General features: G+C 38.9%; 1 protein-coding gene across 9 annotated transcripts in view; it reads right to left on the reverse strand.

Annotated features, from left to right (window-relative positions):
• The window catches only part of LOC105207562 (agrin), a 731,430-nt gene that overhangs the window by 545,164 nt on the left and 163,664 nt on the right, over positions 1–22,602 (reverse strand). For 7 of the 9 annotated variants that reach the window (XM_039458537.1, XM_039458546.1, XM_039458543.1 and 4 more), the window contains one exon: positions 4,871–6,350. The exons of the other annotated variants lie outside the window; for them this stretch is intronic. In XM_039458537.1, coding sequence (XP_039314471.1) covers positions 4,871–6,209 — 1,339 coding nt within the window. In that variant the 5' untranslated portion in view covers positions 6,210–6,350. The remainder of the gene's footprint in view (positions 1–4,870; positions 6,351–22,602) is intronic. 9 annotated transcript variants of the gene reach the window in all.

Below are 22,602 nucleotides of genomic sequence, written 5' to 3' on the forward strand. Positions count from 1 at the left end.
ATTCGTTATTTAACGCTCGATATGAAAATGTTGCGGTACGTAGCGTATCGTGAATTAAAAATTTTTATCGATAAGAAGCGACTTCGAAGGACGTCCGACTGCAGAATGAAACGCCCGGTACGCGAGCGCGGGCGCTGAAACGATTCTTCGATTCAACCACTGGCCGACGTTATTGTCGTGCCGTCGCAGGTGAAATGTCGATCGTGTGGCTGTCGCGCGCGAGAAAGCAGAAATCGACAGAGAGAAAAAGTGGCTTGCGCCACGACGCGGCGGCGAGTCACGATGATTTGCGAAAGAGAGCGCGCCCACGCTCTCCTCCCTCAAGCCGCCTACAAACCCGAGCACACGTTGACCATTCAGAATTTAAGCGTTTCCATCCAAACGTGCCTTACGAATTTTATTGCATTACGCGCCTACGTATGCCACGTGCCGTTTAAAATGCCACAAGTTGCGTAGCAGTGAAATAACGCAAACGTGTCGCGCAAAAATCTCGGCTAGTGTTCGCTAAAGAGATTGCTTCCGTCTCTATATCCGCTAATGGATTTCTTGGGAAAGAGACGGGAAAACGAATGGGCGATGGTAGAATGCCGCCAACGTAAAAGTCCAGTAACATAAAACACAACGGCGGCTATTCTCAGACAACGTTTTGTAAAACCGCGTAAAAACGCGCAGCGGCCGTATCGAATATTACGCTCGATATCCGGGAGAAGAGAAACTGACGCGAGATGAGCTCCAGCCAGTTTAGTTTTACTTTTTCCGTAATAATGTACGGACTGCTCTTCCGCTCGATTATAAATACGAATCGAGGCGTGCGTGAAAACCGTTGCTCGTTACTCGCGGATGACCTGGTCCGCCCGAGACGATTAATATTCTTCGCGAGTGCGAGGGAAGCTCGCTTAAGCACACCATGGTATCTCATAAGCGAGAAAGAAGAGACGAATATAAAAGACTGTTCGGGGAAGCAAACAAAAATTATGTACGTGTGATCCGCGAAGAATTTACAACGTGGGATTTGCACGGGATGCAAACATTGAATGAAATTGATGGTCTCGAAAGATAAAAACAACGTTGCAAATTTTTACGATTTTCTTAAAAGTATTTCAAAATTAAAGTGTACTAGAATAGTAGGGTCTGCCACTTCTTTCAATTGTAGTATTAGAATAAAAGATATGAAAACATTATGTATTAAAAATGTTAAGCGCAACGATATAAAGTATTTAATAAATTTCATATTTAAATTTCATAAAATAATTAAAGAAAAAAAGCATATCAACTACCAATGTGTGCTTAAGCGGCAGTAATTGGAACAGTTACTCTAGTTAATTATATTGAGTTATAATTGAGAGAATAATTTTAATATAATTTCAAAACCATACGGGGAATGAACTTATAATTCGAAAAGTACTATATAATAAAACCTTGTCAAACGCAGTTTTATATAAAAGTTTTAATAAGTTATTAATGTTTAATGAAAAAATAAAATGGAATTTTATTTAATGGAATTCATTCAAATATTATTTTATAATCGTTTTCCTTTATCCACCACTTGAAATTGATTTCGTACAAACTACTTGCTTTCATCCTATCTTACTGTACAGTTGGTTTTTTCGTCCCTCTTTTCGTTTCCAATAAACGTGCGTACATGTTAGAAGAAAATAAATTTCTATCGCGAATGATACACTCTTTTAGGACGTCGTTAAAGGATGTAGTGGATCTTTTCCCATATATGTAACACGTGATCTGCGCGCCGTAAACAGGTGAGCGATAAATCTTTATGGCGAAGTTATCTTGAAACTTATTAGCAATGGTAGACTGAACATGTAAAAAAAGATAAAATTTTGTTAAGCTTAATATTATATATTAATCTATTACATTATCTTTAAAAAAAACATTACAAATTTAAAACATTACAAATATTACATATATATAAAAACGTAATGCTTTAACCAAGCAGCAATTATTTCTTCTTGGTTATTAAATATGTTATTAAAAATACATTTTATGGAAAAATACATTTTTTTTTCACTATTGGCATACAGTTATATAAAATTATTAAATAAAAAGTATATAGAAGGTATTTCCTATAATCAATTATTTTTTAGATTATTATCTTTTCAAATAAAATAGCATATTTTCATAGACACGTAGTAATGTAATTCATAAAAAACAAACATATACGGAATATGTAAATATTAAAATGACTTTAACTATAAAAAATCTCATTAAAATCTCAACATATTATATATGATCAAATTTGTTATTTTTTTACGAACTATGTTGCTACGTTAGTAAAAATACGCTACTGCATTAAAAAAAATATTAATCTCAAAATCTTGTAAAATGAAAAAAATGCTTCCTTCATAATATTTATATTATAATATTTGCCTCTTTGAAATGAACAACTTTTCTCTTTGGTATTTTTTTATATTATTGTAAACAACAGAGAGATATTTCAAATATGATCGGGTTACGAAAAAACACCTTGTATATAATTATTTCCATCCATATTTCACGCGTTTTATATTGCAAGAAATCGATATCGTATTGTACAATGTTAATTTAAAAAATATTCACTTTGCAAAGTTTATAATTCACTGGAATAATTGGAAATAAACCATCTATGCAAACTACAAGACAGCCAACTGCCATAGCGCAGACTATAAACTGTTATGATCCTGTGCTATCCTATAACAAGCTTATCTGCGGGGAAGAATCCCGGTTTTGATATAGGGCTTGACCATAACCGCGTAAGCAGAAAAGTACTTCTGCACACGTTTCCACGACGGTATTTATCGCAATATTTCATACAGCGCGAAATATCCTATGCGCTTTTTTATCCCGCTCCGCGGATGTTTCCACCCCGAAAATATCCGCAGTCCAGTGTTACGTTAACATCCGCGTTCGCCGCGTTATATATATTTACCGCTCAAAATTTTTTAACAGGATCCATTAGCGAGTTTGGCGTTGAAATTAATCACTCGCACTCGCATGCGCGCCGTAAATCGACGGGGTTGTTCAATTAGTTACTCGCTGCTCGTAACTCAGTAAACTAAGTAAAAACGTTACCGTCCACTCGTATTATTCTTTTTCTATCCTTTTCTTTTTTTGGTTACAGAATAAAACTTTTTACATGAAAGATTTCACAGGGCGTTCCGAGTCAAGTTCACTGAGTCAAGTTGCTCCTGCAAACAAACAACTAAATCTAGACACGAGCCTCCAGCCTTTCTTTATGTCAGGTCACAGAGAATTGCTAGCTTCTCTGGTAATGCGACTTCGCGTTCTTTCCTGTTGCCATTCGTCCTCAACAAACACGATCGCGCACGAAGCAAAAACGGATTGGTCTGTCCGGCACGGTCCGTCATTCTTTTCCACCTATTTTCCTTAAACCCACCGGTCCGCCCTCCATCCACTGGTCGCATTGTAATTCCAACCGAACAGTTTCGCTAGTGGCAAGTTCCTACGTGCCCGGCATGTCAAATTCGACACATAAAACTGTCGTGGAGACAGTAACCGTTCCGGTTTAACGTATCGTCGGCACGTGTCACCGCTTCCCGTCGTCTTCGTCGTTGTCTTCGTCGTCTTCGTTGTCGTGCTAGCCATCTATTGCCCTACTATTGCTATTACTATGGCAAACGCGGAGACGCCCGTAAATAATTAGTATCGGATGCTCATTAGCTAAATCACCCGCCGTTATCGCCGAGTCGGCTCACGAACGCTGTAGCGCGACAATAAAATACATCGGGTGCAATATAAGATGTCTCGAGAGAAATAAATACAACTTTCACGAACATATATGATGGTATATGACGTGTCAATTATTTCTTTCCGCGGGCTAAAATTTTTTTAATTGTAAGTATTGTCGTCTGTGAATTTCGCAGATTAAAAGTGTCGAAGCATTCTTGTTGTGAGTTTAAAAAAGGTAAGCTTAAAGGAATCTTCCATCAGTTTTAACCAAGCGGTTCTTCAAAGATGATAAGAAATGAAGACATAAGAAATTTAAATAATGGTGACAAATATAGAACTCTTGTCCCCAAATTAAAAAAAAAAAAAATTATCTACGTGTTTGTTGAGATATATCTGTAACCGGCTGGAAATGCATTTAGAGTATCATGCAACAAATAACACGTTTTATTAACAAGCCGTAAATGAAGAAAGAAATAGCACGGAAAATTAGCAGCGATTATTCGTTCTCAAATGTCTCACGGATTGTTATCAAGCGTTATCCTTAATTATCGTCGGGAAGGTAAATTCAATTCAATCGACAAACAATTATTCGAGTCGAATAAGTGTTATGGACAATAAAATTTGCTATTTAACTTTTTTAACGCGATAAGAAACTGATGTCAGAAGCTACCTTTGAAAGTTGTACTTGAAGTTCAATTGTTTTATTTCTGAATACAATAATATCTTCTTCCTCTTATTCCACAATGTGAAATTTAATTTAGAATAACGGGTTTTAAACTGAATTCAAGGAAACAAATTTACCATTCAAAAAGCTGCATTATTGTCCGTAATGAATTATAACAGCCGTATACAAATTTTTGAAATGCATAATATAAAATAAATACTAGAAATAACAATTTTCGAATAAATTCTCTCGTTTTGTCAAACTAAAATCCTGACGAATTTTGTTCCATGCGATATTAATTCGGCATGCCAAAGGCTACAACAAAATTCTATTGCGTAAAGTTTCTACGACGTAGAATACATTTTTACGTGGAAACACATTTCATGCGAAAAACGTTTACAAATTATTTTTAAGCGCACGAAAAACTGAACAAACGTTCTTGTAAAAAGCACATGTAAAAAGAAAAAAGCGAGACATTTTGCAAAAAAATGTGTCGCATCAAATACAACGTTGGAAACTCACAATTAAAGTACAACAGTATTCCAGCGACGAAGACAAAGATGACGACCAGAAGCACCAACAGGAGGAGTAGTATCGTTGGCCTGCACCAAGGGCTTCTGATTACCTCGGTCTGCCTGCTGTCCTTAGAACGTTTCTGATCGACCACAGCAGACTCCCCGCTAACATTCACCACGACGCCCTTGTAAGTGTATTGGGGTCCTTTCTTGTCCGCCAAGAAGCCATGATCATCCTCGGGATCCGAATAAACCCCGTAAGCCTCAAAATTATTCTTCCTGTATCCGTTCATCTTCTCGGCGCCAGTCTCTTCCTGATCCTGGTGCTTTCTGACATACGCGCCGGAAGAGGACGAGCCCAGCTCACCGATTTTCAAGGTCTGATCGTACGACTTGTCTTGGTATCTGGACGCTGAGGTGCTTTCATATTTGCCCCTCTCATAGCTCTTCGAGCTCGTCAGCTCGTACTTGGACTCGTAGCTCTTACCGCCGCACTCGTACGACTGCTCGTCGTATTTGGGCTCAAAGGTGGGTCTGGACTCGTAGGTCGGCTCGTAGGACTTGCTACTCTCATACCTGGGTAGAGTGCCATACATCTTGCTGACCGAGTGATATTTGCTCTCATACTGTCTAGCTGGTGGCTCCTGTTGTCCGGCGCAGGTGCCCAAATCGTAAGCGGAATCGTGAGTCTTTACGCCCGATTCGTAACCTTTGGAGGAGGCTGGTTCGTAGATCTTACCCGGATGATGGTGATGGTGGTCCTTTTTGGGCTCCAACTTCAACGTCTCCTCGGCGTAGCGCGACGCGTATTCATAGTCAGTCAAGTCGCGCGAGTACCGCCTGCTGGGATCCCGGAGCTCCGGATAAGCCCTGCTAAGCTTTTGCGCATCGTTTCGATCGTAAGGCGCATCCAGGTCTGATTCCTGATAGGTGCGTTCCACGCGACGATCGGTGCCATATCTTAGCCCATCCTCCGGGTAGATCCTATTGTCATATCTCTCGAGATTCTCCCGATCGAAGCCAACGCCTGCCTTACGATCATAATTTCGGTATCCTCTCGACTGATCGTGGTAGGCCCCTTCGTAGACTGGCGCCGCCGAGGCGGATGACTGGGGGTCCTGGTAGGACTTGATCTCTTGGTACTCCAGGTAACGGGAGGACCTTCGCTCGTTACCATAGTCCATCGAGCCCTCGACCACGTTAGGCAATTTGCTACTCAAATTCTCACCGGTTCCGGCGGACAATGCCTCCGCATGCTCGACCAGATTCGGCAGCCGCGACAACGAGCTACCTGGCGTGTTCTCCGTCAGGTCGAGCTTGAGGCCGTTGCTGCTGGTCCTGCGCATTTTCGGGGATTCGCATGATCGTTCCGCGAGATGATCCGCCGTCGATGACAGCGGTGATCGGAGTCCGTCGCGTAGGTTAGTTAGGAGTGCATTTTTGTGTTAGTAGCGGATTCTTCGCGGGGTTAGTGAATACAACTACACCTGGAAGCAAAGAGAGAAAAGAAGGTAATGGTTAGTATGGTTAGTAAAATTTATATTCCTATAATTTTATCTAATAGTAACGCGCAATTTTGGAAACTTGTTAATAAATTAATAAATTATTTAGTGAATATAAATAATTTTGAACGAGGAAATCTAATTTTAATATGGTGAGTAGTATTAATATATTTACATATACTAAGCCACTCGATAATTATTTATTTATGATCTTTCCCAGCGCAAAAGAGTTTAGCTGATATTAGATGGTTCAATTTGCTTCTAAATATTTTATAGCAGTGGATCTAGTAGTAGGTAGCACGCGCGAGTATTTATTAGCGGTTCGCTATCGACACAAGTATCTCACGATACAATATTCAGAGTAGGAGGAGAGGGCAGCGATAGTCTGTAAGCGCTTCTCTAGACCGCGATTGCCCTCCGCATGCTCGATAGCTCACGAATGGTCGCTATAGCCAATGATGACGATAATACTCGATCGTGCGTGACCGAAATGCAGCTGTATCGCAGTCAATGATAATGCGGCCGTCGAATGCATATCGGAGTTCCCAGAAAATTGAAGTTGGTTAAACACAATGAATAGACGATAGCAACGTGGAGCAAACAATTTCTTCCGAATAAAGATGCGCTTTTCATGGTAAATTCCAACTTTCTTCTCCCTTTTACTCGGAACTGTTTGCAGTTCCCAAATGTTTCTTCAAGCGTTCAATATAAACGCTAATAATACAAGTTGATCGCGTATACATATAATCGCGCAACAAGAGTCACGCAACTTACATCATTACGTATTCAACGACTTTAAGTAAATGACTTTAAGTAAATTAAACCTTCGCTAATTATATAGCATACAAAAGCGCTATGTTTTTATAAACTTCATTACTTCATTCTTTTAATTACCTCCATCTTTTATCATTTTAGAAGATTGTGTAATCTATAATATTTTTTCATAATAGTTTTTCATAATATTTCATAATAATTTCAAGACTATACAATATTTTTTATAATGCTCAACAGGAGGACAGTGAAGTCTTGCTATTGTTACATGTGTTATATATTACATTTAATGAAAGCTTATAATATTTAAAAGTCAAACGTAGTACGCATTTGATGTATATCCAATCGCTCGTTCGTCGTTTTTAAAGTAGGTACTGCTACATTCCTCAAGAAAAGTACTTTGGATCACGGGTTTAACGGAGTCTACATTCAATAGAATTCCGATTTTAATTTGTTGAATAGGCCGGCATGGTGCCGTCAAATCGACGCCGGATCGATAAATCACATTATTGAGCTAAGTCTTTCGATTACAGTCATATAATACCGTCCGCCCGGCTTTTCATTCTCATTGTCAGTCGACGGGACTGTACTCGCGATTGAACGCCCACGGCGGATCGATCGATAATTAATTAAACGCGATTGCGGAGGAACGACAAACGTCGCGCTCCCGGAAGTTTCTATGAGAATACCGACAAGAATACCACCGTCTCTACCGTCTCCGTCCGTAGTTGCCGACTTTCTCGAGGAGTGTTTCGCAAACCTACCGGCTGCGACGACGTTTGCCTCACATTGTCATATTGTATTTGAAACGACTGACACTGTCTTTAAACCTTAATGAACGAGCCGTATTACGACGTAACTTTAATCAAATAAAGTTTCGATCGTCGTGAGCGTTGATTTGCAGGAATTATGGGAAACGAAACTTAGACGGGAGACGAAAACTCCGGTAGAGAGACACGACCGCAAGGTGATTTAACTGCGATACCTCGAACGTTCAAATTATTATTTGATTTTCGCCGAGATATAAAGGATAAACGGCATTGTATGATTTGAACGTTCCCTTTCACGTTAATTCGAAACGAATGAGCAATCTGTGGTATCCCATAACTTTCTATCAGTTTGCGTTAAAATAAACGCGAGCAATATCGTAACTGCAACGTCATTATCAGTAATTACTTCTCGATAGTTTCGAGTAAGCGGTTTAACGTGACGAAATGAGAATATTTGAGCGTTAACCGCGTCACGCTGATAGGAGACCGCATTTCCTTCCGTGGAAAAGCGATCAATCGGCTGATGATCCTCGCGCCGGTTACAAGCCGGCGCTGTTCGTCATAAAATTTTCTCTGGCGACTAAACTGGAGTAATAAGTATGACAAGGGCTCAAAGGAGATTGCTGTTCCGCATGCAAATATGATTAGTTCCGGCGCGTAACTTCATTTGCGTATATTAAAAGCGCGGATAGCTCACTTTATGCAAACGACGACGGGATGGGCGTCGAGAATGAGGGAGGAAGAGGGCGAGAGGGTGCAGGGCTGTTGGAGAAGGCTGTTGAAGGAGATGAAAAGGGTGGGAAAAAAAATGTTTCGCGAAGAATTACGAAGAGCGAAAAAGAACCTGGGTGGAGAATGAGCGACCGGGCGGCGGAGACCGAGGACGAGCGCGAGAAGCGAGAAAAAGTGCTGTCCTTTTCTGAATTCTGATTGCCGACTGTTAAATGTGCCAACGGCGCGTCGATATCTCGCACTTAAGCGCAACGTAACTTTGTAGAGAGAAAATGGTAATCGCGTGTCACCCGACGTTCGCAAAACTGCATCGACCTGCAGGATTCTCGCGTGAAAAAAAAAAGAAAGAAAGAGACACATGCCGTGAGAGAAACGTTATCCTCAGTTTGTCTCTGTCACGCCGGACGTTCATTTGTCAAGCGTTCGGGCCTGCCAACGTGGCAGGGCATGACAGAAACCAAATATGCCTGATACTGGATACACGCTTTTTCAAGCTCAATGCGGCAAACCTCCGGCGTCCCATTTACGCCCATCTCTTTCTCCAGTAACACAAAATCTGACACGGTGTCATTTGATGTCGTGTTTATTTGTCACAATGTCCGACGATCAGAAACGACGATATGCTTTGATAAAAAAGAAAAAAAAACAATCACGCCCAAGCGTATCTATCGTATTTTCTCGCTGTATTTGATCCGTACTCTCTTTTTATTGTCAATGTCACGCAAACGACGGTATACGGGAGAATTTCTCTCTTAATGGGAATGCGCCGGAAGACTTGAAAATTGCATCCTGTCCCATCTACTCCATTCTGTCGCACGGACAAAACTCGGATTTCGCAAACACGAGCGGGAACGCGCTGCGCTCGCGCGTTCGACTCGAGAGCGGAATATCCGGGACATCGCGCGTCGAGAGAGCGCGGAATTAATCCGCCGTTCGCTTTTTGCCCTCCGCAGTCATGCTGTCGCGCGCGCGTTTCCTCTGGCGTTTCGCGTCGAGTGGCGGCGATTATTGTCGCCGGTAAACGCGTCCTGGCTGCAGCCGGAAACAATTCGGGGGCCGCGAGCCGCCGGATTAGCAAACGCAAGCCGCGCGCCATTCTCCCGATTCCCGTTTCCCGTCGCGCGTTCAAACTTGCACCCCCTCACCCCTCCTCTCCCCCGAATACCGACGCGTCGCGCCGCATGTACGATCGTACGTATGAAACTATTTTGCTTAATGAAGCACCGTTAAAACTTTCCCCGATAGAAACCTCTGAAACCCTGGGCTCTCACCCAGCTTCCTCCCCCTCCCCCCTCGTGATTTCCGACTTCGTCGTCTGAGCCTTCGGACGCCGCGGTAGAAATTGCAAGCGGCATATCCTGCCGACTAATAATTCCATCTTGATATGCGCAACCATTCGATGCCGGGGAACTCATGACTACTCGTAGTACTCGAGTATCCGTGACTATACGGCACAGAATAGCAAAAATATTGCAAAATATTGCTACAATGCTTCGACAATATTGCAAAAACGATAAATGTGCGCTTCAGAAATATTGATATAATGTTGCGGCAACGTTAATACAATGTTACATACATATATTGCTGCAATATTATCAATATTTCTAAAACGGACATTTTATCATTGCTGTAATGTTGTTGAAACGTTGCAGCAATATTTTGCAATCTTTTTCTATGCTGTGCTGTATAGGCAGTAGAATAATATAAGACAGAAATCATATAAATCATTCAAAGCAAATTTTCCTAAACTTCCGTCATGTAATTTTTTACAACCGCAGACATCCTGATTAAAGATATCAGTCAATTAAGATCATCATGAATAATGTCTAGCAATATTTAATTAATTCGGACGCATTCATGGAATACGAATGTTTAATGAAATGTATGCCATTTTATTTCATATGGTTGTGAGATGTCAACAGAAAACGACGTTATGTAAAGCCAAAGTATTTCTAAGGATTCGTAGTACGTCAATCGGCATTAAAGCTTCAAACAGAGAGTGAGGTTAGCAATTAAATGACTAAAAAATATTGCGCAAAAAGTGTATCGAGTTCTTTATTTTTCAAAGGCTTGCCATCTCTAGTCCTGTTATTGCATGTCACAAATAGATACGTAACGAGAGTAACGAGTGGAAATAGCGAGTTTTGGAACGGGATGCCTTGCATCACGCTCGGAACGATGTCGCCGCTCGAGGATGTTGAACGCTCGCAACACGTTCGATCTAGACATTCCGATTGCAATCTCTGTCGCTAATCGATTTACGCACGCGAAAGAATCTCGTGCCGTGGAGATCGCTGTGTAAACCCGCTTTAATAAATAGCGGATTATGGCCGGTTATTAAGAGAAAATATCTAACAAGATTAATATCAAGTCGTGGTTGAAGTTCCGTCGAGATACTTTAATGCTTCGTGAAGAGAAACGGAAGAAGGACGAAGTGCAAGAAACGCAGAATATCGAGGAATATTTGAAAGAAACAAATTAAATTACCTTAGGGCGCTTAGCTTTCCTTATTTCAATTTGCTTGCGTATACAGACAGTCTCCTACCACGAGAGTCTCATTTCACAGAACTCATAGGTTTTCTTTGATAAATTTTGAATAAATTTTTTTTTAGCAGAATTTTCAATCTTTCTACCTTTCAATGTTTAAAATATCTTAATAATATCTAAATATACGCATCAAGTTTTTGTTGAAATAGATGTATATTTTTAATTCTTATTATATAAAATCTAATACAATAATTTTGTTTAATTGTCACAGTCTTTAAAGTATTAAATGTAGTAATTGTGTCGACTATTATTAAGTAAAATCTTTTTTTCCAAGCATTTTTTTTCAGTTTTTTTCAACTTTTTTTTCATAGTAGCAATGGCAGTCAGCAGAAGGTGCGCATTGCTTCTGAAACCTGCACCAAAACTTTTATTTTTGCAACACACATTTAAGAAAAACATTTTTTGACATTTTGTACAGTGCATCATAGAGAGACAGCGACGTCGTTTGTGGATGCAACCGCGGACGATCGAGAATAAAATTGCGTTTTGTAAAGTCTCGATGAAAAAATAAATAAATAAAGCGCGCCCGGCGCGAAAATATTTACAGCCGTGGTCGCGAATATTTGATTCGCGCGCGCGGCCAAATAACATGCCTCGAACGACTCACGGCAATTTTCGTGATGCGTACTAGGATCGAAACTAAATTTGTACGTAGATATCGGCAATTTGCCCACGGAAACAGTTGAATTAATTCCGGTTAAGATTTTTTTTTTTGTTACCCAGCCATTCAACGAGATCGATATTCCCGATATTACAGGCAATCGCCGATTTAGCTACTTTAATATTCCAGTCTGGAGAAAATCCAGAGCAACGAGAGAAACGCTACGATCACACGTAGTCTTTCGCGTAAGTTTGTCGACTGACTCTCCAATCTTTTGCGCGTCCATTTATAAATCTAAATTTTTGAAATTCTGAAAGATGCAAGCGCCCAAAAACTACAATCCGTGAAAACTATGAAAAAAAAAACGTGCAACTAAAAGGATTTAACGCGTGTGATTTTCCATCGTTCGAAAATATGCAAGCGCCATGTGACAACTACGATAACAAACATTAAATTTTCGACGCAAGGTTTTATTCGAAAATTGCGACGCACAGTGCGGACACACATCTGCCGGAATAGTCCGCCCGGTTATTCCATAAACAATTTTTAGCAATATTCCGTCGCGCAAAATCTGTGCCCTACATCAAAAAACATTATCGGCTTTACGATGTTTCGGCGCGGGCGACTGCATCGGCAGGACGAACGCAGCATCATTTTTCGACCGTTTATTCGGCCGTTTGGCGCGTCATGACTGATCCGCCATCCTATCGCCCCGCAAATCACCCGCCTCTGCCACGGATTCCGCTGCCACCCTCTCCCACCCCTTCCTCCTCTTCCGCTCCCACGACAACCAACTCCCGACGGTCCCGTAAAAACTCTTGAATTATTTATGTTTTTTTCCGGGAGCCCGCAGTTGCAGTGCGGGATGCAAATGCATCTCCTTTTTTGCCGTCCCTTTGAATGTTTAATGTCGGCCCGCAAACAGAACTCGACCCTCCTTTCCATCCACTCCGCGGGATTTCAATCCCTTCCCCTCTCCCCCCTCGATTTGTACGCGAGACGTGGAGAAACAAGACCGAACGTACAAGGGTAAATGAGGTGAAGAAAGTATCAGAGAAGAACATGAAAGAGATGAGAGATTGTAATTAGGACTGAAGAAATTTATAAAAGAAGAATTATTGTTGCTAAAATATGCAACATATTAATGCAACATTAATCATTGCAATTACAAAATTCTAGTAAAATATTAATATAAAATTAGTAAGTAAATCCAAGAGAATTAAACTTTAATATTTTTGAAATATAAATACCTAGTAATCAAGGTACAGTAATTAAAAGTGCTCAGATACGAAATAGAAAAAAAGTCTTAAAAATACTTAAAGAAAAGAAGATTTCTCTGATACCTAAGTTTATTATACCTGTATTATATAAAAATATTCGCAGAGTATTTCGTTGAAATTAAAATAAATACATGTACTTCGCACATTAAATAAGTTTAAATTTCCTATTAATACTAAACAAACATAAATATAAAAGACAAAGAAGGCAAGAGAAAGAGAAGGTTAAAAGCGGAAAAGGTTAGATGAGAGAGCAGGCACAGGTGAGATCGATTTTAGCCGGCTGGCGCACCGACCTATCGCGCGAGTCTCGAAAGTTACGTATTAGGTGCTCCAGCCGTAATGGGCGCAATCAAACGTTAGGATTACCAGACGGGAAGGGAGGAGCGAGGAAGGGCGACGAAACGGTTGAAAAGGGTTGCCTTGCAGTTTCAGGTGCATAAACGAGCTTTCAACTGCGCAAGAACATGTGCACCTGTAGTGGCACTAACGTTCAACCGTGTGAGGACTATATAACGTATTACGATGTTACGGTACGTTGTTTGCTAATAAAAAGAAAGCGATGAATGGCGATGAATCTAATGCAATTGAGACGATCGTCTCAAGAACTAATACCAATTACTTTTAGTGCTACACATCTTCTTCCAGAACTTTTTTAATTGAGCATTAAGAGAGAGAGAGAAAGAGAGAGAGAGAAGCTTGATAACTAAATTCCAAAGCTGAAGTTTTGCTGAGAGCAACCTCAAATTAATTAGAGAATAAGATTATATTTATTTGTACGTTTGTAACTTAGAAAGCATAATATCTCGAGGCTTCTCTCGTAAACTATTAACATCAGCGCAAAAAACCTCTTTTTACAAATATTATATTTTTATAAGTATACAACATGGTAAACAGTGTCGCAAGATCTACCGCGGTGTGTAACTGTAGTATTGGCAAGAGATGTTACCGTTCGCAATTTGACGTTGCCGCAGAGCCACGTGATAAAGCACGTGTGGACAGAATTACGAACGTCTTTCCCTCGGTTTTTAGCTTTATCACGTCCACCAACTCCAGCTTTATCAACATAAATATACGCGGAGTCTCGCCGCCATATAATACGGTCGCCGGACCATATAACGTTCGAAAATATGCCGCGCCCGACATTTTCGCCCTTTCGCGTCACCGCTTGCAATCCCTTTTCCCTTTTCTCAATGTAAGCGTCAACGTACAATCCACACGCCACCATACCTCGTTACCCTCCGATCTAATTTTAAGAAAGAGCGTTCCGGTAAAGCTCACCACATCTTATTGTTTCAGCACAAAGTTCACAAAGGCTTTAGCAAATATGATATCGGTGTTATTTTCGTGAGAAAAGGTTGCAAAATTTTATTTTTACAAAGAACTTATACGCGCAGTCATAAAGAAACGCCGTATACGCTTTTCAACAAGAATTTTTACAGGCCACGTTCTACGAAGCCGAAACATCGTCTAGCAAAAATGCTTCTATAGAAATAATCGCTTCAAAATTGCTTCCAAGATCACGTCTGCGCTATTCATAAATGTTAACGTGAGTGTGCTAAGAAACACTAAGAATCGCCATCTTATTCTTATCGCGGTGATGCTTTTAGGTGTACGACGCTCCGCTTTCAGCTGCGCGAGTAGAAAAACCTTTCGATAGCCAGCCATATTGTGAGGAACACACGTGTGTGCACTCCACTGCAGATAAAATATACAATGTGTTCATGCAACAATTCTACTGTAAATTTTTGTTCATAAATTGAATTTGTCTTGACAAAGATCTATTAATCTAACTTTTTTCGTCATCAAATATCATGGCCCGTTTAAGTACCAAATGTAATTACGTTTCAATTTCGATTAAAAAATTAGCCGGAGAAACACACTCTTTATGCAACCCATTTACATATTTCCGAAAACTCTATTCAATTAAGTAATTTACTATATTAAATGACTCCACAGCGACACAGTTGACATTGAAGCGGTCACCATTTTTCTCTTCAGCTTCACCCAAAACATCCGCGATACCGGTGTGTCATGGCACACACGACAGCTCCGTAGAACACCCTGTACACACACACACACACGTAAGGCAGCTCGCGCGTTTCGAACGAGCCGGGTTGCGCGCATTGTGTACGTGGCTGTTAGGCTACCCCCGATATGGCCCTTCTGCGTCCAGCAGGAGTCCGCAGTATGCCCTCGAGGGCACTTTGGTGCTCGTGCAGCGTCTCAGTCGGAAGGACTTTCACGTGGAGCGACAACGCCGTCCACCCTCACCCTCCCCTGCGTCTGCCTATTTTTCTCTGCTCTTCTCGGCTCGACGCGCCCCATCCCTCTCTTTTCCTCAGCGCCGTTAAATAAATACTTAAATAAAAAGAAGAAAAGATACAATGGATCCTTCCGTGTCTCCTTGTTCTTATCCAAAGAGGAGAACCATTTCGCTGGAAAGCATATTATTACTCCGTCCCACGACCCCCGCGTCGCTTATCATTTACGTAACGCCTGACTTATGACGCTCCTTCTGCCACTAAAAGGTTTACCTCATCTGGCGTTGTTGAGGATACAATGAAGCGACTAGATATAGATACGCCACTCCATTACTTATATAAATTATTATTTTTAAATAAAAAGAAAGAAAAAAAGCTAAAAAGACAGAGAGCGAGTAAAAAAGATATATTTTTCATATCTGTGCACATAAATAAAAGAGTAATTATTTAATTGTATCGCACTCTCATTTTTTTATCTTAGAATCATTGTTTATATTTAATGTAGAACAAAGTTAATAAATTTATAAATTAATAAAAATTGTTAACTTACATGTTAAAATACTAATAAATTATAAATATGCAAGATATTTGCATATTTTTATGTGTTTGTATTCAATGTGTAGATTATAATCATCAGAAAATATCATTTATATTTAGATGTGCAAAAAGATAAATGTATTATATGTGCAGATAAATCCATCCCAATACAGAATCCAAACATCTAGATTCTTAATAACACTAATCTCGTGTTAGAAGAGAAATCTCCTTCGTGTTGCAATTAAGTGCGATTTAGACGACTAAAAGCCGTTCGAAGGGCGTCGATTTTTCTCTTACGCTTCTTTTTTCGTTCTACTGACCGGTGAATGTTGTTTCTCCACCAACTTCCTTTCGCCCTTCGTAATTCGGTTTTCCACGGTCCAGTTAATAAAGATCGAACATCAACAGTGGAGAACAAACACAATTATCCCACGAACCTACGAAAACGATCACGAGATTTTTCGAGTCGCATTACACTCTCAGTTTCTTCCTACTTTTAACAAAATTGACAAATAAGAAAATAAAAACATGCACCTTTGAGAACAGCTTTGATTTCTCGATGTTATCTAAAATCGCTTCAAGGAAAACTATATATTTCTTAATATATTAGAAGATAGCCAATATAGAGATACCATTTTGTTTTGAAATCATATTACTGAAGCAAAAATTAAAAATAAATCTTTGAAAACATATATTAAAAAGTGTTTTTGATCAGATAAGTTAGCAATTTTTATAATATTGTTTTGAATTTTGCAATAATTAAATTTTTCGTAAGATAAGCAAAAAAAAATTAAACTCCAAAACTGACATTAATAGGCAGTAATGCTGTATATTCCTTTTTCTCCCTTCATTCGTATAAAATATTTACAAGTTAATGTATTATACATAAAGAATCCTAGAAGCCTTTTCACTTCGATGTAAAATATTTTTGTTAAATTTATACAAATTGTTAAAAATACACGTAGAATGTATTAATAAAATACAATATTTAGTTTCTGAAAAATAAAGGAGTGTTGTTTCGAAAGAAACTTATATCGATATTGGCGATTTTTTTCCATCAAGATATTTAAATTTATGGAACATTATGAACTTTTTTATAGCCAATCAATCAAAATTATTGTACACATATATTAAATCTAGATAAAGATTAAACCTAAATATTTTTAGGTTTTATTGCTGAATTTTATAAATAGCTTAAAATAACAGAATTAACAGCACTCTTCGTTGCAATTTCCTCTAGAGTGATGCTATTTCGGTTCAACTTGGCGGGATCGTTAATCGAGAATCCATCAAGCCGCGCCGTCGTAGTATAAACATCCGGTTAATCGCGCATAACATTATCGTGCGGAAAAAATACAGTCCGAAGAGGGTGCGCTTAAGCCGAGGGAGCTTCATCATCGAGTTGCAAGAGAAGAGTTCCGCGCATAATACGAATTTATCGATTATCGCAGTCTTTCAATCCGAAAATTCGTTTTCAACGGGGAATAAAAAAAAGAGAAAAAGAAAAGCAAACCGAATTACAAAATTTCAGAACGGTTGTGAAAGAAGGATCTTGCGTGAGGCGACGGGGGGTAAGCAGGATCGGTTTACGCCAAAACCTGCTCAGCGAAAAGACTGCAAAGATAGTAGACAGGAGATAAAGAAAAAAGAAAGAGAGAGAAAGAGAGAGAGAGAAAAATAGTGCGACTGTTCAGAGAACGACGCATTCAGACAACTCTATTCCCAGGATTTTTCTCTCTATGCGTACGGCCTCTCATCGCGCTTCATCCGCATCTGACGCTTCCCTCACCCTCCCCTCTCTATCTCTCTCCTTCTCTCTACGGCAATGCTAAATTACAAAAATAATGGAACCGACTAGAATCTGTCAAACACAACTTTTTCAGTTCAAAAAACGATGTCGCATTTGCGGCTTTCAATATAGAAAGATATGTCGTTTAAATAAATAGAGAGAAAGATAGTATTGTGAGCCATATAAATATTACGGCCACTTGTATTATCTCCGTTATTAGGTAGCAAATTCTAGTAATTACTTATGGAACCATTTATTTAATAGCCTAGCGGTACTGCTAATAAGCCAATACGCAGCAGCCGGCATTTGTTATAAGGCACTTCTATTTTCGAGCACTTCCAACTTTTTCAAAGTACGTTTTAACATTTAATTACATATATTTCTTCTTCTCTTTTAAAAAAAACTTAAACGTATTATATCACACAAATGTAAGTACATTCGAATGTTTTTTTTCTTTGTTGTGTTTTTGTTCGGCTGTACATACATTTCAAATTATAAAAAGTTAAACTTGTGTATAGGATTTTGTATTGTGGACCTTTATACACACCCTTATACAGATATCTCAATACGGTTTCTTTCCTCCAAATTTTCATATCAAAGTAGTTATTCAATAAATTAATTAGCTTTACTGCTATAATTTACAACATGTATTATAGATTTTCAGTACTGCGATCTATACGGAAAGCTTACGTAAATGTACATGTCATACATATTTACACATATTCTGCAATATTTTCTTTTCATTTCGAATAAATATATATACTTTATAACAAAACATTGTTTTTTTAATTAAAAATCAATTTTTTTAATTTAATCTTGTAATGGACTATGTTATAACTGCTGCTTCTCTTCGATCAATTATGCACTATCACTATATTTTTATAAATAATATTTAATATAATAAGCACGTCATAACTTTGAATCTATTGAAGAACAGTTTAATAAATATAATCATCAAGTTTTTAATTTAAAATATTGATTATTAACAAAGTTATTGTATAAAATGTAAATCGATGACAGTAATACCAGCTTCTCTATAATAAATAAGTGCCATAAGGAAAAAAAAGAAGTAAGTATAATCTCTCATGGTTGTATGAAAAGCGAGGTTTGACAAATAAAGAGCTAACAATATCCCCGAATAAATTGATAAATGAAAAAGCTTATCAAATCTGTCAAATGCGTATATGTAGTAGCGTACAACAAATACAGCGACGCTGATATTTTTTAGCGCGATAGCTTCGTTTCGCATTGAAAAGGGGAAAAAATTAAAACGGCTTTAGATGCATCTGAAGGAAAGGACGTGAATAAAGCAAATCGCGAGAAGAGAGATCGTGAAATAAAATGCTGGGGCGCCACCAGTCGAGTTTACGATGAAAAGAGGTAGGAGGAGGTTTAAAAAAGCGGACGAGATAAAAGCCCTGGCAGCAAGAGCGACCGAAAAAAGCTCTCTCCTCTGCGCGCCGCGATCCATCCCCGCATAATTAATCAGTTTCGTGGGGCAGTAATTACGGTGTGTTTCCGCGCGATCGCACGGATGGTTTCCGCGGGAAAAAGAAGCAAGAAAGTGAGGCCGGGAGGGACGGAGAAGGAGAAAAAAGATAGAACAGCCTGTGGCAAGAAATAGCTAGTATGCTCCGAGGAGAGATAGAAAAAGGAGGGAGGAAGGTGGAGGTAAAGGGATGGAGGCTGTAAGGATGCAGTTTTTTTCAATTCGCCGCAAACAACGTGCCGTCGATAAAATCTGCATTATTCCGCGCTGCGCCATATGCCGGTTCGTTAGTGTTATATACACTGTTAGGCGAGATTATGCTTCCAGAGAGAGGATGGTAGATTTACTGGACTTATTTAGAAGTGATTATGTAGACCGGAAGAGAGAGAGAGAGAGAGAGAGAGAGAGAGAGAGAGAGAGTGAGAAGGGGAGGAGGAAGAAAGAGGAAGAGAGAGAAAAAGATAGTCTCTCATCCCTGCTAATAAACAACCGCTATTAGCATTATAGCTAGGGAATTCCTAAACTTTTCCTCTCCCCCTGCGGATTTTACACGAAGTTTACATTCAGAATTTTCACCGTGCAGCATCGTTAGCAAATTTCACCCGTTTAAAATAACGCGATGAAAAATATGCATAAATCTATCACTTTATTTACTATCTTATTTTTATGCTTGTCAGATCTTTAATGCGTGCATTGTTACGTTGAAATTATGACAAATTTTCAAGTATGATAAATTTATCAAGAATCAATTCTTAATTGTGTTTCTTAATTCGTTCAAGATTTGTTTTTTATTTCAAATCTTGTGAAAATTATTAAAATCGCGATCGACAATAAATTAATGTTACCACGCATGATTCTGTTATGACGACCTTATTAGAAATTTAAACAAAGATCTCATTTACAAGTAATTGCATTCACCGCATACATTATACATGTACTAGATGTTTAAAAACAATTGATTAAAAATCGTGTACAAAAAATATTAAAATATTAATAATCGCAATATTAATAATAATTACTAATCTGTACAGCGAGAAAAAAGATATTACAAAATTTATTTGTAAGATATAAATTTCAGTGGAATAATTTAAATTCTTTTTTATTTAAATGGTAAAATAAAATTTTATTCTTAGCAATAAACCAATTAATAATAAGATATATTTCACATAAATGTCTATTTGTCAAAATAATCAAATTATTTTATAAGTAATAAATATTAAAGAAAACGTCACAAGTAACATTAGCTCTTGAATCGACTCTTTTCTCAATGCGCAAAATAATATTGCTGCATTTCCGCAATTTACAAATGTTTAACGTTACGTGTTCAATCAATTTCAGAATTCCTATTTAAGAAATCGATTCCGCATACATCAAGATGGAATCGGCAAGTGCAAGCGACATTATCTCTGCGACACTCGATTTACGTAAATCGCGCGTGAGAAATTAATCGGGCGGCTGATAAATGCATCTACGAGAACGAATAACATTTTCTTCGGAGCTTCGAGCGTTGGCTTTCGACGGAATTGCACTCGTTTGCTCGTTCCATTTCTTTCTCGTGGGTGCGTATACACGTCCAGAAGTTTTATTGAAAGCGGCCAATCGTTCGGTTCGGTCCGCCGGCGCGCTCGACGGCCGTTGTAAAATCCTCCCCTCTCGCATTAAAATCGTAAAACCGGACGCGCGTCGAGATTGCGGCGCGAAGCGCCATAAAGCGTTACCGACATCCCTGAATTACGACTGGTCTCGCCCTTAACACCGATCCGGCCGATTCTCTTGCACGATCCAGCTTGACCCAACGATTTCTGCCACTTCGAATTCGTCTGAATTCCTCGTAAACGATGGCACGTATTCACGCGCGTTCTCCTTTCGCCAGAATAAAAATTTTTTACGATGATATGTGCGAAATCACAGAAACGCTCAAGATTTATCGTATTGATTTTAAAAAGTTTCGTCGGGCAATCTTTAGTTTCGATAGACATATTTTATAAGTGAAATACGCAACCAATATTTCCGACGTAAAAATGTCTGACCTCTTACTGGTTGTATCTACTTGCGACTGAGAATTGTGCTAAAAATAATTATTTTCTTGAACCATTGCGGTGCGTTACAATCTTAATATTGTCAATCAACGTCAGATTTCAAATGCATTAATTTGGTTTTTCTTCAATAAACTTTTTATTATTTTTATTCTTTTTTTATAAAATAAAAGCGAGCGAAGATTCACCGGATCCACTGTGTAGAACGACGCATAAGGCGACCTCTCGCGCACGTAGAGGCAGCGGCAGCGGTATATTAGCTTATACGCGTGTAATATGAAGCATTTAGCTCCAATAATACCGGCGGAACAATACGGCTTTACATACGCCGCTGCATTTTCAACGTTATATGCGTTAACCTCGCGAGAAGGTACCTCGTATTGTTCGCGCGCCTGCACGTGCACACTGGCACGGCACGACGATGGCCGCACATGTGAATATTCACGCAGGTAGAGACGACATCGCGCATAAAATTACGGGACGGCCCCCTCGGAATCCGTTTAACCATTAATTCCCTCGATTTTCGTCGGGTAATTCCACGCGCCACGCTAAATGTACCGGGTCGTAATAAGACATGAGCTTCACGATTTACGTCGGTGCATGCCCGATTCATAAAGAGTCGGCGGCAATCTTGCTCCGTATCAATCTCGCAGAGGTATTCCTCATTCCCACGATTTTGACGCAAACCATTGAATAATATCACGAAGTTGCGGTTGTTTACCGTATCGAGAATGATCTATGCATTACAGAAGGGATAGAGGAAAGTTGCCATTACTAACACAAGGCTCCTAAAGCGAAATCCCCTTATTTCTCGGAAATTAAATATTACGCTTTATTAATATTAATAAAAATATAATTTGATAATGAAAATAATAAAGAAGTAAAAACCCCCAAAGAAAGAAGTAAATAATAAAAAATTGAAAAAGTATACAGTTCATACATCCATGGCTGTTTCTAGGTAACATCTGCTAAAAACGAATTCTTCAAAAGCGAATAAACTTTGCACAAAATTCTTGACAAATTGCATAGTTTAAACAAAACCGCGCGCAGTTCGAATGTCGATCAGTATTTAAATTGCGCACGGCGCGGTAGGTTAGGAGAAATAGCATTAAGCCAAGCTAAAAATCAAAATATGCAAGGCGTGCCTTGATTTCAATAAAGTGAGTACATTATTTTATGTGTGTAACATTCTACATTGAGAGAAAAAATGGCTGTAATTATCATAATTTAATTTATAATCATTTTTGATGCCAATTATATAATATATTTATAATTTTAACCATGCAAATTATAATTACTATGTAAAAGGCAAGTGTAATGTAGCATTAATTATCTAATGTCGGTTTTGAAGCTTATTTTATCAGAAGTTTATTTCTGTTTATCTTAGAGAAAACTTATTTATTACAAAATTCAAAACAATATCA

The sequence above is a fragment of the Solenopsis invicta genome, chromosome 2, assembly GCF_016802725.1.
Source record: "Solenopsis invicta isolate M01_SB chromosome 2, UNIL_Sinv_3.0, whole genome shotgun sequence".
In the NCBI taxonomy this organism is placed as follows: Eukaryota; Metazoa; Arthropoda; class Insecta; order Hymenoptera; family Formicidae; genus Solenopsis; species Solenopsis invicta.